The sequence below is a fragment of the Ovis canadensis genome, chromosome 19 (genome assembly GCF_042477335.2).
Source record: "Ovis canadensis isolate MfBH-ARS-UI-01 breed Bighorn chromosome 19, ARS-UI_OviCan_v2, whole genome shotgun sequence".
Lineage (NCBI taxonomy): Eukaryota > Metazoa > Chordata > Mammalia > Artiodactyla > Bovidae > Ovis > Ovis canadensis.
Genome location: NC_091263.1, coordinates 21,930,732 through 21,945,446, shown reverse-complemented (window position 1 = coordinate 21,945,446; position 14,715 = coordinate 21,930,732). Strand labels below are relative to the sequence as shown.

Sequence of the window (14,715 nt, the reverse complement as noted above, 5' to 3'; positions counted from 1 at the left end):
TAACCTTACTGTTATGGCTAGTGACATTCGTGTCTATAATTCTCCTTTTCTAAAAGCAGTTCTCAAAAGCCACGAACATTAACTCTAAATTATACACTGCCCTCCATCTCAAAATCATGTCTTCAGGAAAAAAAGAAAAATCTTGCCTTCATAGCTTGTGGCTTGTATGGTAATTGGGACATCGAGTGGGAAAGCCAGAAACGAATCATAAATATTAGCGAAGAGCTTTTTCTTCTAGGGAAAGAGAAAAAGAGGAGAGGCTAAGTTTGATAGGAGTGACGTAAGCCCAAGGCAATTTGTTTTGACCATCTTCAGGTTTTCCCCTCTGATAATCCCTAACTCCTACCTGGGTTAACTAACAAGAAAAAAAAGTTACACATTTCTTAAGAATCTTGATATGCTACAATAGCATCATAAGTTTTTATCTTTAAGCAAAATGCCAAACATGATTGTATAATATTTCCATTCGTGAAGCCCTTTGATGTTTGTTTGAGGTGTTGTAACATTTTCCACCTAGTGTCAGATATGTGTGTTACATTCTACAAAGAATGTGGTTTCTCTGCCTGATAGGAATCTTGCTTTAGATTAATCAGACTTTAATCACATTTGTAAAGGGAGTACCTTCTACTTTTTCATTGCTACTGCTACTTAAGGAAAAGTTTGGTTTGCGTCTTTTTAAAAAAGCTGTGAAAAGTTTATTTTTATGCAACAGAAAATAACTGCAAATGTTTTAAACAATATTGCTAACCTTAGTACCAAAGCACATTCTGTTTACCAGGAAGGAGAACTGTGAGACCAGAAACTAAATACAGGATTGAAGACAGCAAATTGACATAAAACTGTGTAGTTTGGGAGTTCCTTGGTGGTCCAGTGTCGAAGACTCTATGCTTCCAACACGGGGGGCCCAAGGTTTGATCTCTGGTCAGGGAGCTAGATCTCACATGCTGCAACTAAGACCCAGTGCAGCCAAATAAATGAATAATTAATTTTTAAAAATACTGAATGAAGTTTATGTAGATCATAGTTATATAGGATAAAAGCTTTGACCATGAGCTCCTTTAGTTGTCCAAGTAGGAAAGCACTCACTTAGCTGAATTGATGGGATTGTACCTAACAGATTTTTTTTTTTTCTTCCATGCTACCTATCAGTGAGGTAGCTCTAAAAAGCGTTTATAAAATTCCTAACCAGTTTCATGCTGGGAAAAGCCCTGGGTTTGAAGCCAAAGCTAACTGCAAATCCCGTCTGGGCCATGACTCAAGTGAAATCCTGAGTCCCCAGTTCTTTCTTCTTCCCTAACAAGGGACAGTATTGCCGTCCTTGCCGGCTTTTGTGAAGACTCAGTGAGGTGTGTGGGTAAAGGGAGGTCTCTCCTAGAGTTTGGTGAGGCACCCAGGGTTGTTTTGTGCATCAGAGTAAATATCATGGGCTACAAGAAAACACAGTCATTTAGGCTGAATATAAAAAGTTTTAATTGGGTGTCTGTTATGTGCTGGACATTGGAGGTGAGCACAGTACGGACCTTGGTCTTAAGAAGCTGGCTGCCCACAAGGAGTGCAGTGGGGTCAACAAGTGCAAGGCGATCCCTTAAGTGCAAGGGAACGTGCTGCTGACACGCTCTGAGGAGGGCACAGCTGGGGCTGCTTCACTCGGGGGTGGTGGGGAGGTTTCACAGAGCCTTGGTTTTCATGCATTTTATGGACCTTTTCTATACAGGAGGTTGTGATTGTGAATAGGTATGTTTAAAACTCTTTACAATATCATCTGTTATTTTTCATCCAGAGTTAGGGACTGGATAGAATTGATTGAAGGTGACTGTGGGACAGCCCTGAGTGGAATTCAAACCATTTCATTTTATTTAGGGGTTTGGGCAAATCTGCTGTCTCTGGTGATGACGTTATTTCTACTGTGATTAAGTGAGGGGTGACAGTGAGTGAATGCTGCTTTTGTTTCTTTCCAGTTAAAGACGGTGGAGGATGCTCTCAACATCCTGTGTCCCTCTGGACCCATAAAAAGTGTTTATCCCTTGACGTTTGTTGATGTGAAACAGGTAGGGCTTCAGAGGTAATGCTTTACCTTTTTTCTACCCTCAAAAAAATGTGCTTTCTACCTACCTGTTCTGAACACAGGGACCAAAATGGTAAGCAGATAAATCAGACCCCATGTAAAATCACCTCGGATCTCCAGGCTCTAGCTCTGTGGCTGATCTTTCCTGTTCTCCCCACCCCTATTTCTTATCACATAGGTAATAACCTGCTTTAGCATAATTCTGTGCAGGTTATACATTGAGTATATGTCTCATATAATTAATCTTATTAGATTTCAGAGTAAAACCACTGGCGGGTGTGTGTGTGTGTATGTGTGTGTGTGTGTGTGTGTGTGTGTGTGTGTAACCTCCAGGCACAGCTCCATCTTTATTGTAAAGAAAACTTCCAAGAACAGTACAACACCCATAGAGCTTTAACCTAGATCCAGCAAGTGTTAACAGCTGCTTCATTTGCGTTCTCTTTGTGTGTATGGTTCGGAGTCAGCTGCTTTTTGCTTTTTTTAAGCATTTGAGGTAGTTGTCAACATCATGACACTTCCACTCTTAAATATTAGAGCATATATTTTTAAGAAGGACATTATCCTACATGATCACAGATAATGATCACCCTTAAGAAATCTAGCATGGATACAGTCCTATTATCTAATGTACATTCTACGATCAGGTATCCCAGTTTATTCCAGTAATGTCCTTTATAGCGTATCACTTTTCAGTCCAGTTGCCAGTCCACGCGCACACATTGCGTTTAGTCTCCTTTCATCTGAAACAGTTCCTGAGTCTGTTCTTCCTCTCTCTCTCGTGACATGGTCATGTCTGAAGAGTTCAGACAGTTTCTGAGTTTTGTAGACCACGCCTCACCGTTAGATTCAGTGAGACATCTTTGGCGCACACACGACGGCAGCGGTGTGTTCGTCTCAGGGTACCGTAGTAGGATCACTCGGTGTTGGTTCAGTGTTCTGTTTGATCACTTAGTTAAGATCTCAGCTCTGGTTTTTGAAATGGAAAATTATCTAGGGGCTCCTTTCTGACTTTCTGAGGAGCTCACCTTCTGGAGGATGATATAATAACAGCACATTTGATCTTGCTTTAGCTTATTTTGCTTCCAGTTACTATTGTTATGTTTGTGATTTCACCCCAGCATTACTGCTTTGTGATAAATAAAAATGATTAATTAAGCTCCCCCTCACTTTTTTATTAGCGTTGGGTAGTGTTCTTTCTCTGGTTCTAACACACACTGGTTGTACACCCATGTCTCCATCTACCCGTCCTCTTCACCGAGTAGGGTCGGAGCACATCAGATAAGACACAGCTCAGAGCAGTGGGAACCTGGGAAGTGGATCCCAGGTTAGTCTCCTTCCTTTTTCTCAGCCCCTTTCTGCTCTCTCACCTTTAGGCCAAGGCAGTGGTCTCAGATCACGTGTGGCTCCTGGGCCCTGACTGCTCAGATCTGGGACAGGCCATAGAAGATTTACTTCCAGCAAACCTCTCCTCTCGGCGAGCACAGCTGCAGGGAGTGGGGTGCAGCTTTGGTACCCCTGCAGCTGCCTCCCCATCAGCCCCGACCCTGGAGTTCTCTACTTTGCCATTGCAGGGAGCATCTCACCTTCTGGTCCCCTCCTGGAAACCCCTAGTCTCTAAGCTAGGACTCACCACTCTGCTCCATTCAAAAGAAAAAAAGAAACAAGAGATGGAGATTTGGGGGTCTGGAAGGGAGGCATCCTTGTGCTTGAAGGTTTGGGTGATGACAGTGGCGTTTCTTGAGTTCAGCACTTTCCTGCAACACAGGAACATGGGCTAGCATTTTCCTTCCGCTCTCGCATATCACCCCTCCCCTTTGCTGGGCTGCACTTTCTTGCATTCAGGGCTGAGGAGTGGGAAACTGTTTTTCCTGATGAGTTTCCATTTGGATTCTCCTGTATGACTTGATTTGTCCAGCTCTCCCAGCTAATGACCACTCAGGAAGCCATTCACCCAGGCTGGTGTTTGGGGGCTTCCTTTCCGACCAGGGGTCCCAGCATCTCAAAGTACTTTCTGAGGCACACTGAGAGGCACATTTCGCCCCCACCTCCGTCTTTCGCCGCCTGTTTCCCCCTCGCCTCCACTTGAAACAGTTTCTGATTGACTCTTGTTTTGTATGTTAGCCCAAGAAGCTGGAGAATGTTCTACAGAGCATTCTGTTGCTGTTTACCTTTTGTTTTTGTTGTCCTTGGTTTTGGTTTTTGAGATAATAGCAGTCCTTTTGATCTGTGACGGGATTCCCCCCAAGTGATTCTGGGCACATCACCTAACACGTTCCAAGGTCTGGTTCCCTCTTGTGGGAGGGGAGGGATGTTTGACAGAGGCCTCCAGGCTTCCTTGCAGTTTGCTGCTGTGATGGTTATTCTGTGATCTGAAAACTGAAGCCAGTTCCCTTCTTTCAGACAGAATATTTGCCGAGGCTGGGGAAGCATTTCATTCCTATAGTTTTAGAAACGTTGCTTTCACGCGGATGGAGGGTGACCCCGTTCTCCTACGGTGAACTGCAAGAGTGATATCTTCTCTTGCATCCTTCTCTAACCAGTACTTTGGATTTGTGCTGTACCGAACAACGCTCCCTGAAAACTGCAGCCACCCTACACCCCTCTCTTCTCCATCCAGTGGCGTCCATGACCGGGCCTACGTCTCTGTGAACGGGGTAAGAATTCTCTCTGAACTTGTGTGTCTGCCCTCACGGTGGGGGAGAGTTGTGGGTTGCACTTGGTGATGATCTCAGAGAGACAGCAGTAAGCAGTCCTGAGGAGAGATCTTATTCCTTGCCCAGGAACTGGACCTGGGTAACCTGGATGAAAAGCAGAAATCTTAGCCGCTGGGCCACCAGGGGCTACAGGCAAAGTTCTCCTGGCTCTTTCCCCTGTGTGAACACAAGAATGTTTCAAGGAGGCAAAAACTGTAAAAACAGGTAGCAAGTTTATCCTTAGAGACACAGCATAGTGAGGGGGGCAGCGCACAGAGAAACAGCATGTTTATCCGCGTTCCCTGGCCGCCTAGTGGTTAGGAGTCAGCATTTCACTGCCAAGGCCTGGGTTTGATCCCTGATCCAGGAACTGTCTTGCATGCCACACAGCAGGACCAAAATACAAAAAAAATAAATAAATAAAAATAAAAGACTGAAGCAAGGCAGAAATACACACCTGGAGAGGACAGCAGGTGTCCTGAATGAGGAGTGTAGTAAAGAGGTAATTTAAATCCCTTATATAAGACAGTCCTTCTGGGTCTTTGTGTACCTTTGGCCAATTATCGTTTCTTTTTTCACACTTGACCTGTCCTCGGGCCTTCCCTAACCTGTGTGCGTAACTTTTTGCTAAAATGGATCCCACTGCAGAGGCCTCTGGGTGCATATCCTCACTTGTCATGGGGTGGCATGTTGTGACCCCCAAGGAGCCTGCCTGCACGTGTACTGACAGGGAAGTTTCCCTTGACCTCAGGAGTGGTCATCTTATTGCTTCTCTTCAGCAGAGATCAGCTTCTGCCACTAGCTTTGTCCTTGGAGTGTCTTCAGTTTGACCCCACTTGACAAACGCCAGATGTCCAACCCAAGGGCCCATCTGTCTTCTGCCTCAGTAACATGACAGTCAGGGAGACTGTTGCCTTCCCATCCCCAGGCTCCACCCTCCTCGTGACGCTCCTGAGCTGTCCCTTGCTGGCTGATGCACCCTCACCTGCACTCCATCTGCCCGAGGTATATACCCCCTCGTCCATCCGAACTTCCTGGTCACTCCCCTAGTCCAGGGCCATCCCCTCTGACTGACACTGTCTCATTCACATCTTCTTTACTCCTGGATGGCAGAGTCTGTTTTGTACACGCTAGATGAGTCATTTTAACTTAGGGTCTTCATCCTACATGAGAAGTTATATTCTGAAGGGCTGTTCGTGATAATCAAAGCTAGGAGATACAAAGACTTTGGCTTCATAACGTTATACGATTTCCATTCCTCTCACTGAAAACAATCATGTGAAATAAACACATGAAAGATTGTTCCTAACCAAGAAAATTTGTTGAGAAAAAAATTTTATTTTTCTTAAAAAAAAAAAAAAGAATGAAGTGATTTTAATATATGAAATAGGCAAACAACAAGGTCCTATTCTGTAGCACAGGGAACTGTATTCAGTATCTTACAATAACCTGTAATGGAGAAGAATGTGTAAAATGAAATCACTTTGCTGGACACCTGAAGCTAACACAACATTGTACATCAACTATGCTTCAAACACACCACAAAAGGAAAGAAATTAAGGGTCAGAGAAGGGAAGTGATTCACCCAAGGTTACTCAAGAACTATCAGAACTAGTTCCCGGCTTCTTTGATTTCTCCACAGCAATCTCCCATGTCTCCCAAACTACTTATTCTTTTTTTTTTTTTTCAGATTTTAAACTTTTTCTTTTGTGTTGGGGTATAGCCAATTAATGTTGTGGTAGTTTCAAGTGAGAGACAATTTTAAAGGAAAATATTTCCATCCCATTGTCATGAGTGGTTTTGAGTGGCAACAAATGTCTAAAGCACTATGAGTATGTATGGCAACGGTTTCTAAAATTCCAATTTGAGGGTTGTTTTCGTGATATACTCTTTTTTTTTTAAAGAATCTTGCATTTTAAAAAGTTAGGAATATGTTGCTGCTAAAATACCTGTTATTTCCCCTCATTCTATTACTTCATCTTTGTGGTTAATGCATCATATCAGGTATTTTGAAGTAAAACAACTCCACCTAACCCTCTGATTTTATCTCGTTTGTCTTATTGTGTCCCATCTCCATGCAGTTTAAAACCTATTTTTTATTACTGCCTTTTTTTGCTGTGAGCACATGAAGAGATTCCTGTATTAGAAATCTTCCCCTGGAATTTCTGCCTCCATCCCCTCTCTATTAAAAATAGATGCACAGCCTACTCAATACTCTGTAATAACCTATATGGAAAAGGAATCTGAAAAAGAATTCATATATTGATATGTATACATATAACTGCACCACTTAGCTGTACACCTGTAATGAACACATTATAAATCAACTATACCCCAATATACAATAAAAATTAAATTTAAAAAATAAGGGACTTCCCTGGAAGTTCAGTGACTCTGATTCCACTGCAAGGAGTGCAGGTTTGATCCCTGGCTGAGGAACTAAGATCTTGTGTGCTTTGTGGCATTGCCAAAAATTAAAAAAAAATGAATAACATTTAAAATAATAATAAATACAAAATAAAAAAATTAAAATAGACATACAGGAAAATAACCCAGAGGTAAGGAAATCAGCCTCAGCCCTTCCCTGCTGGGAGCTGAGTCTGGCAACCCTCCTATGAAGAAAGCAGTGGTTGCCGGAGCCTGGGCATCTGGCTGAGGACTTGGGCAAAGGAGCCATCAGAGCATTTCTGTCCGAAGTCTGGTGACACTTCAAGGTAGGAATATGAGTGTGGAATTGACTGAGCAGACTGCCTCTGCTGACCCTCCCACCCTAGTTAATTCTCATTTGGTATTGAACCCACAGGTTGCCCAGGGAGTCCTTGAACGAGAATCTGTGATCACCCTGAACATAACAGGGGAAGCTGGAGCGACCTTGGACCTCCTGGTGGAGAATATGGGGCGTGTGAACTATGGCTCATATATCAACGATTTCAAGGTAGGCCCACCCTCCCTGTTGGGAGTGAGACTCAAAGGTTGACAGAACTGTGCCCAAGTCATTGGGGAAGTTTCCGTAAATCCACTTAAGGGCTGTCCTGCATACACTCTTTCCTTCCAGCCCTGTTCACGTAGAAGTGATTTTCTGCTCTGGTCGTGCTGGGCCTTTGCTGCTGCGCACAGGCTTTCTCTAGTTGGGACAACTCTAGTTGCAGTGCATGGGCTTCTCATTGCGGTGGCTTTTTTTGCTGGTGCAGTACAGGCTCTAGGGCTTAGGAGCTTCAGTAGGTGCAGCTTCTGGGCTTGAGAGTCCAGGGACTTCAGAAGTTGTGACTCATGGGCTTAGTTGCTCTGAGGCATGTGGAATCTTCCCAGACCAGGGACTGAACCCGTGTCCCTGGCACTGGCAGGCAGATTCTTATCCACTGTACCACCAGGCAAGTCCACATAGAAGTAATTTTTAAAAGCACACCCCCTTTGCCAAATTTGATGAGTAAACTTACCTGATTTGTTTTGCAGCCTAGAAGTTGGGTTATTTTGAAGATCTGTTTTCCTCTGTAGATGATGAGAAAGTTGAGCTTTGCAAACAGAACCCTTGCATTTGAGTTCAGCCATCCTTTAGCAAGAAACAGAAGGAGGAAGCCACTGCACCATGCTTTTCCTTTGCTTAAAAAACCCACCGAGCCTGCAAAAGGCACTCCCATGCCAACAGAGCCAACTTAGCATTTGTTCTGCTGTTTTCTGGGTGTGGACAAACTCTTGAATTTTAGAAAGCCTGTCCCTCCGTGCACTGTTCTCACCTCTCTTGGTTAGTCTGTGCCTAGGCGTCTAGTCCAAGTATGTTTTTCTGATGTACATTTTGAGAGCATTGTTCAGTAAATGTTTGTTATGCTCATCCTCTGTGTGTGTGCTCCATGCGGTGCTTTTGGGGGAAGGCAAGGATGTTGAGATACAGGCTGCCCCTTGGGTAGCTCACCATGTGCTAGAGGAAGGAAGCCTGCACCTCCAGAATGATGGCAACACCCACGACAGGACAGGTGTCTGGGGCTATCTCCTGACCCTCCTGGTGGCATCTCAAAAGCAAAGCAGTGACACTCTTAGAGAACAGTCATGCAGGGGCCACTTTTGTCTCCAGTATAAAAGAAATGTTCCTGTTACCGTCCTTGTGGTCAGACTAATTAATGGTCGTCCTGCTTGGCTATCATAGGCCACACTGACCCACAGAGTGACGGGGACTCTTGTAAGATGACTGAATCCCCAGGACCCAGCAAAGAGCCTGGCACACAGCTGCATGGTTAACGCTTATTGAATTACTGATTGGGCCATTGAGACATGGTATTGAGAGGTGTCGTACAACAAATATGGGATCCCACTGGGATGGAAAAGTTCCCCTCCTGAAAGGCTGGGAAGAGGAAGCCAGATGAGCCACGAGCAAAGGCTTCCATGCAGTGTCTGGTGCCATGGACACCGCAAGCCCTTGCCTCCACTGGACAAATAGAGCAACTTCAGAATATGCGTCTCAGGCTCCCCATCATTGTCACAGACTCTTCTGTCCTTTTAACAGTGGGCAAAGTGTTCCTTTGCATTCTCCCCCCACCTCCATTCACTCCCCCATCCTCGAAACCATCATTTCCTCTGTTCTGGCCACATCTCTGAACCAGACACTGAAGACTGGGGATCTGAGGTCGAAAGCTCTGGCCTCGAGCCAGATCTGCGTCACTCTGACGGACACACAGTTTGAGCTTCATGTGCTGTTGGCATTTCACATCCCAGTTTGCTTTTACCAGGAATTCACGGCTGGAACACAGAGTCACATGAAGCCTCTCTCCACCCCTGTCTTTACCCCCCAGCTCATCACTCTGTTTCTCTTTTACAGGGTCTTGTTTCTAACCTGACCCTTGATTCCAAAATCCTCACCAACTGGGAGATCTTCCCGCTGGACATGGAGAATGCAGTACTCAGTCACCTGGGGACCGGGGGTGGCAGTGACAGGCGCTACCACAATAAAGCCCGTGCACACAGTCCCCCTACCTACGCGCTCCCGACCTTTTATGTGGGTAACTTCACTATTCCCAGCGGGATCTCAGACTTGCCTCAGGACACCTTCCTCCAGTTTCCTGGATGGACCAAGGTATGTGTCTTCATGGAAAGTATTTGCATTTAGGCCTCAGATGTCTTCTTTTCTGTGTCTGATATGGCATTAAAAAGACTGCTAATGGTGTGCTGCGTGAGACTCAGGGGAGTGGAGGGTTTTCTGTGGAAGTTTATCCATTTCTCAGGAGCAGGGCCATAGCAGATCTTCAGAGATGCTGTGGTCAGCCTGAAGGTACACCGTCTAGCCCATTTTCATTGACAGCTTTCTTTAGCAACTTCCTCCTTCCCCTAAGAAAAATCATACCTTCTTTGAAAACTGACTAGGAATAGCATTTCTTGTTTATACTGAAGAAAGTCTGGCCCAGGCAAAGGGGCAAATCTCCGGGAAGCCTGTTTTCTCTTGTTCATGCCTAACGCTATACTCTCCAGAGCACCCCACCTCTGTATGGGGATGCTCCCGTGCCCGGGCTGCACCCACCCCTGTCTGTGGGGTCCCCAGCTGCCCCCAGCCACTTTACTGCCTGCTTCATTCTCCTTTATTCTTTGAAGACATGTCTTCTCTACTTCAAGCCCTGTTTTCATCCTAGACCTTTTCATGACTCAAGTTATTCATTCAACAAATATTTTTAGTGGTTTCTGTTTCTGAGAGTGGGTCCAGCTGCTCGCCGCCCTAAAGCCAATGAAGAGTTCAGCTTGGTCAGAGGCTGGCAACGCTGGGGGAGGGCAGAGTTCTGTCACAGGCTGACTCCCCCACCGCTGACAGTCAGTGGGCAAGAGCTTTATAGGCGGAGGGAGGAGCTACATGCAGAAACAGCACCGTCAGCTCTGACAGTCATCTTGAAATTGGTGGTGCAGTGGTCTCAGCAGTGTCATTGTTTTGAGTACAGTTAATCTTCAGTTCCAGGGGTGGTTTGTTCCCATTTCCTAGGGGCCAGTTCTTGGAACTGTGGCACCTCATGTCATGGCTGCAGTCTGGTCCTCATGTAATTAAATTCTTCCATCTGGTGAGAGTTTCAGTGTCTACAACACAGCTCCAAGGATATGACTCAGAATATTATCTATAACCCTTGAGAAGAAACTAAAGGTCTTTAACTTTGCTTACTGACTCAACCATTATCATTTTGTCCTGTTTGATTGTTTTCCTTTCCTTCTGTATTTTCCCAATTCTCTGATTAAACTGGTTAAAGTTTTCTGCAGATAAAAGGCAGGCAGAGGACATGGGAGGTTGGGGACCATAGGGTCTTCTTCCCTTTCAATCCACCCCTTTTTGACACTCTTCAAGATTAAGGAGAGACAGATACAAAGCAAGAAATGGGATAAAAGTTTTCAATAGAGAATAAAGTTATTAATAAAGTTGGCGGAGGAACTTGGTTTTAGTTCCTTTTTTCTTCCAGTATTCCCCAATTCTTTGAGGCAGTGGGGTGTGACTGCTCTGGTTCCTTCCTGCTGAAATGGAGCGAAGTCCTGCCTAATTTGGGGAATGGACACAGAGTTGGAAATAATCTCAAGTCTCAAGTTTAGCATCAGTATTTTGTATTGTGAAAACATGACCTCTGTCTGATCGCCTTGTCACAGGGCCTGGATAAACGCTTAAAAATTAGTAGACATATTATGGATGAGGATAATAATCAAAATGCATCTTTATATTATTCTCTGAATGTATTTTCTTAATGGTTAAAGCAGATGTACAATGTATGTCTAATAGGCCATAAGCCGGCTATTTGGAATACTGGAGCGGGCTGCCATTTCCTTCCCCAAGGGATCTTCCCACCCAGGGATCGAACCCAGGTCTCCGCATTGCAGGTGGATTCTTTTCCATCTGAGACACCAGGAAAGCCCTGGTTAGCCTAAAGTTCAAATTAAATCATGTATAAGCCAGAATGACCCTCACACCTCAATGCGTGAAAACTTCTTCTACCATTTTCTCCTTTCCCATAAAAAGCACTGATAATCAATATATTTTTCCACTGCCGCCAGAGTCGCTCAGTTGTTGCCTGCTCTGGGTCCATTCATGTCCCTCGGTGCTAGGCCAACTTTTTGTTTATTTATTTATCTAGTCATCCACACTGGGAGAAAACTAATTAGACGTAACAAACAAGCATAGAGAGGTATGCTGACAGGGAAGCATTTTATAGGTCATACATTTTACTGATTATACCCAATCTTTACACCTTGTACATGTGCTTTAAGTAGTAAACTTAAAGGCAGCAATGATACACATCATGAGTGTTATACTCTGTGATAACTTCATTAAACAATTTCTTCCATCCTGAACACTGGGGTCAAAAGTATGATTAGAAGAAAAACAACAGCTTTCCATTAGAATTCTGTCAATTTCTTAACAGTATTTTTCTCTGAGATTCCTCAGGGGCCCTCTGGAAAACTCAAAGCTACCTAGATAAAGAAACTTATGATCTGTTATCAAAAGCAGCACAATATTCCAGGAAAACTCTGTTCTTGTAACAGAGAGAAAACCAAATTGCTTCCCTGTATCAGCTCACTGTTAAAATTCATTTACCTTATTAAATTCAATCTAATTTTAATCAATCTTAAGTGTCCAAAATTCCTTTCTCATAGTACTTTGATTCTTTACAAAAAAGGATATTTTCTATATCCATTTTAATTTCTAATTTTCTTCCCACCCAAAAGTTATTCTCCTTTTATCCTTCAACAAAAATATCTCCAGGGAATTCCCTGGAGGTGCAGTGGTTAGGACTTTGAGCTTCTACTGCAGGGGCACAGGGTTGATCTTTGGTGAAAACTTAAGATCCTGGAGGCCACACGGTGGGGCCAAAGGAAAAAAAACAAAATCTCCATCCTTTATATTTTCTCTGGCAGACAACATATGTCCTACTTGCTTTATATACTGAAATGTATCCCTTATCATTTTTACATATTACAATTTTTAACCCTTTAAAGCCTTAACAAAACTAAGAAACAAGTAGTTGAACTGTTATACCAGCATTTCTGATTCGCAAACTTAAGAACATATTCCATAACCTCTAAAAACATAATTTTTTCTCATAGCACAATTTCTCTTTAATGTGGTACAATATGTGTATTTAATAATATGCATTTATTGTGTTTAAAGCTAAGCCCTCTTTCCTTTTTTCTTTTTGTTTAAAATTGTACTAAATAACCCAAGTCTGAAGTCTCAACGTGAGCTGTGTGTGTATTTCAAAGACAAGAGTTAACTTCAAGCTTTCTCCTAAGCATATTTTTGTTTCTATCAGGGTCAGAATTGTGAAAAGAAAAAAAAAAGTTTTCTCTAATTACATATGCAAAAATAAAAGACTTTCATCATAACCAATTTTTTTTGGAGTTTAAAGAACACTTGGTGGCCACCCGTGTTTAAAAAATCTTTTTCTTTAGTCATAGTTTCATAGCTAAAATCTTTCTAATGAATTGAACCTGAATTTTTCACTTTACAAAGACAAGAATACCAATCACACAAACAGAATACACACTCACACACCAGAAAGAACTGTGATAAATCCCCTGAGAGGATGACGGATATGGAGTCCCAAATAAACACTTTCCAACACAAACAGTCCTCAACATCATACATACATCAGAACCAGTTGGCAAAAATGCCAAAATAGCACTTCAAGCTCAAAAGAGAAGTTAGCCAGGTGCACACCTGTGGACTTACTGGGTCTGGGAGCTCCTCAACTCGTCCTGAGGTGTCTTTCCGTTCCACCAAGAAAGCGCATGTTGGCGGCCAGTGCTGAGCAGGGGAGAAACAGGGAGGATCCCCGAAACAAATGGTTTTGGCAGCTGGTAGGAATGTCCCCCAAACCTCCTCCCCGGACCTGAGAGCCATGAGCAATGGCTCCTTGAAGCTTTCCTGGCGTGTCTTCATGGTGGCAGCTTCCCTTGGGGAAAACCCCCAGGAGGCAGGTGTTGCAAGAGCTCAGTCTCACGTTGCGTCAAAATCTGTTAGCGAAAGTGGGTCCAGGTGCTCGGAGCTCAAAAGCTAATAAGAGGCAAGGTTAGTGGAAAGGAAAGTTGTCTTTTTTTCAGATGTATGTATCCAAAGGGAGGGCAGACTCCCGTCCATAGGCCAACTCATTCCTCCTCCCACTGACAAGCAGTGAGCAAGAGCTTTTAAAGGGGATCTTCAGAGTTGTATAGGTGTTAGGGAGGGGGCTACAGTCAGCTCTGACAGTCACCTTGAAATTGACCATGCAGTGGTCTGACCAGCATTTTGGGTGTTTGTTTTGCCGCACTGCTTATCTTGGGATCTTAGTTCCCTGACGAGCGATTGAGCATGGGCTCCCTGTAGTGGAAGTGTGGAGTCCTAACCACTGGACCACCAGGAAATCCCTGACCAGTGTCATCTTGATTATTTTCAGTACAATTAATCTTCAGTTCTGGGGTCAGTTTGCTTCCATTTCCCTGGGGCCAATTCGTGGAACTGTGGCATCTTATGTCATGGCTAGAGTCTGGTCTTCATGTAGTTAACTTCTTCCACCTGGTGGGGGTTTCAGTATCTACAACACAGCTCCAAGGATATGGCTCAAATATTATCTAAAGCCCCTGAGAAGAAACTAAAGAACCTTGACTTTGCTTACTGACTTAAGTTATTATTATTTTATCCTACTGGATTGTTTTCCTTTGCTTCTGTATTTTCTTAGTTCTCTGATTAAACTTATCCTTTGGCTAAAGGTTTTCTTCAGACAAAAGGCAGGCAGAAAGCATGGTGGGGGAAGGCCCATAGGGTCCTGCTCCTTTTCACTACCACATGCCCAGACTTTGTGCCAGGCACTAAGGATCCAAAAATGAAGAGAACTGGATGTGGTTCTTGCTCCCTTGGAACTTAAAGTCTGGGTGTGTGCTAGTCACTCAGTCGTGTCCGACTCTGTGACCCCGTGGACTGTAGACCACCAGGCTCTTCTATCCATGGGATTTTCCAGGCGAGAATACTGG

General features: G+C 43.9%; 1 protein-coding gene across 1 annotated transcript in view; it reads left to right on the top strand.

Annotated features, from left to right (window-relative positions):
- Positions 1-14,715, top strand: part of GLB1 (galactosidase beta 1) — a 101,330-nt gene that overhangs the window by 70,696 nt on the left and 15,919 nt on the right. The window contains exons 12-15 of the mRNA XM_069561332.1: positions 1,959-2,048; positions 4,606-4,719; positions 7,562-7,693; positions 9,569-9,823. Of these exons, the coding sequence (XP_069417433.1) occupies positions 1,959-2,048; positions 4,606-4,719; positions 7,562-7,693; positions 9,569-9,823 (591 nt within the window). The remainder of the gene's footprint in view (positions 1-1,958; positions 2,049-4,605; positions 4,720-7,561; positions 7,694-9,568; positions 9,824-14,715) is intronic.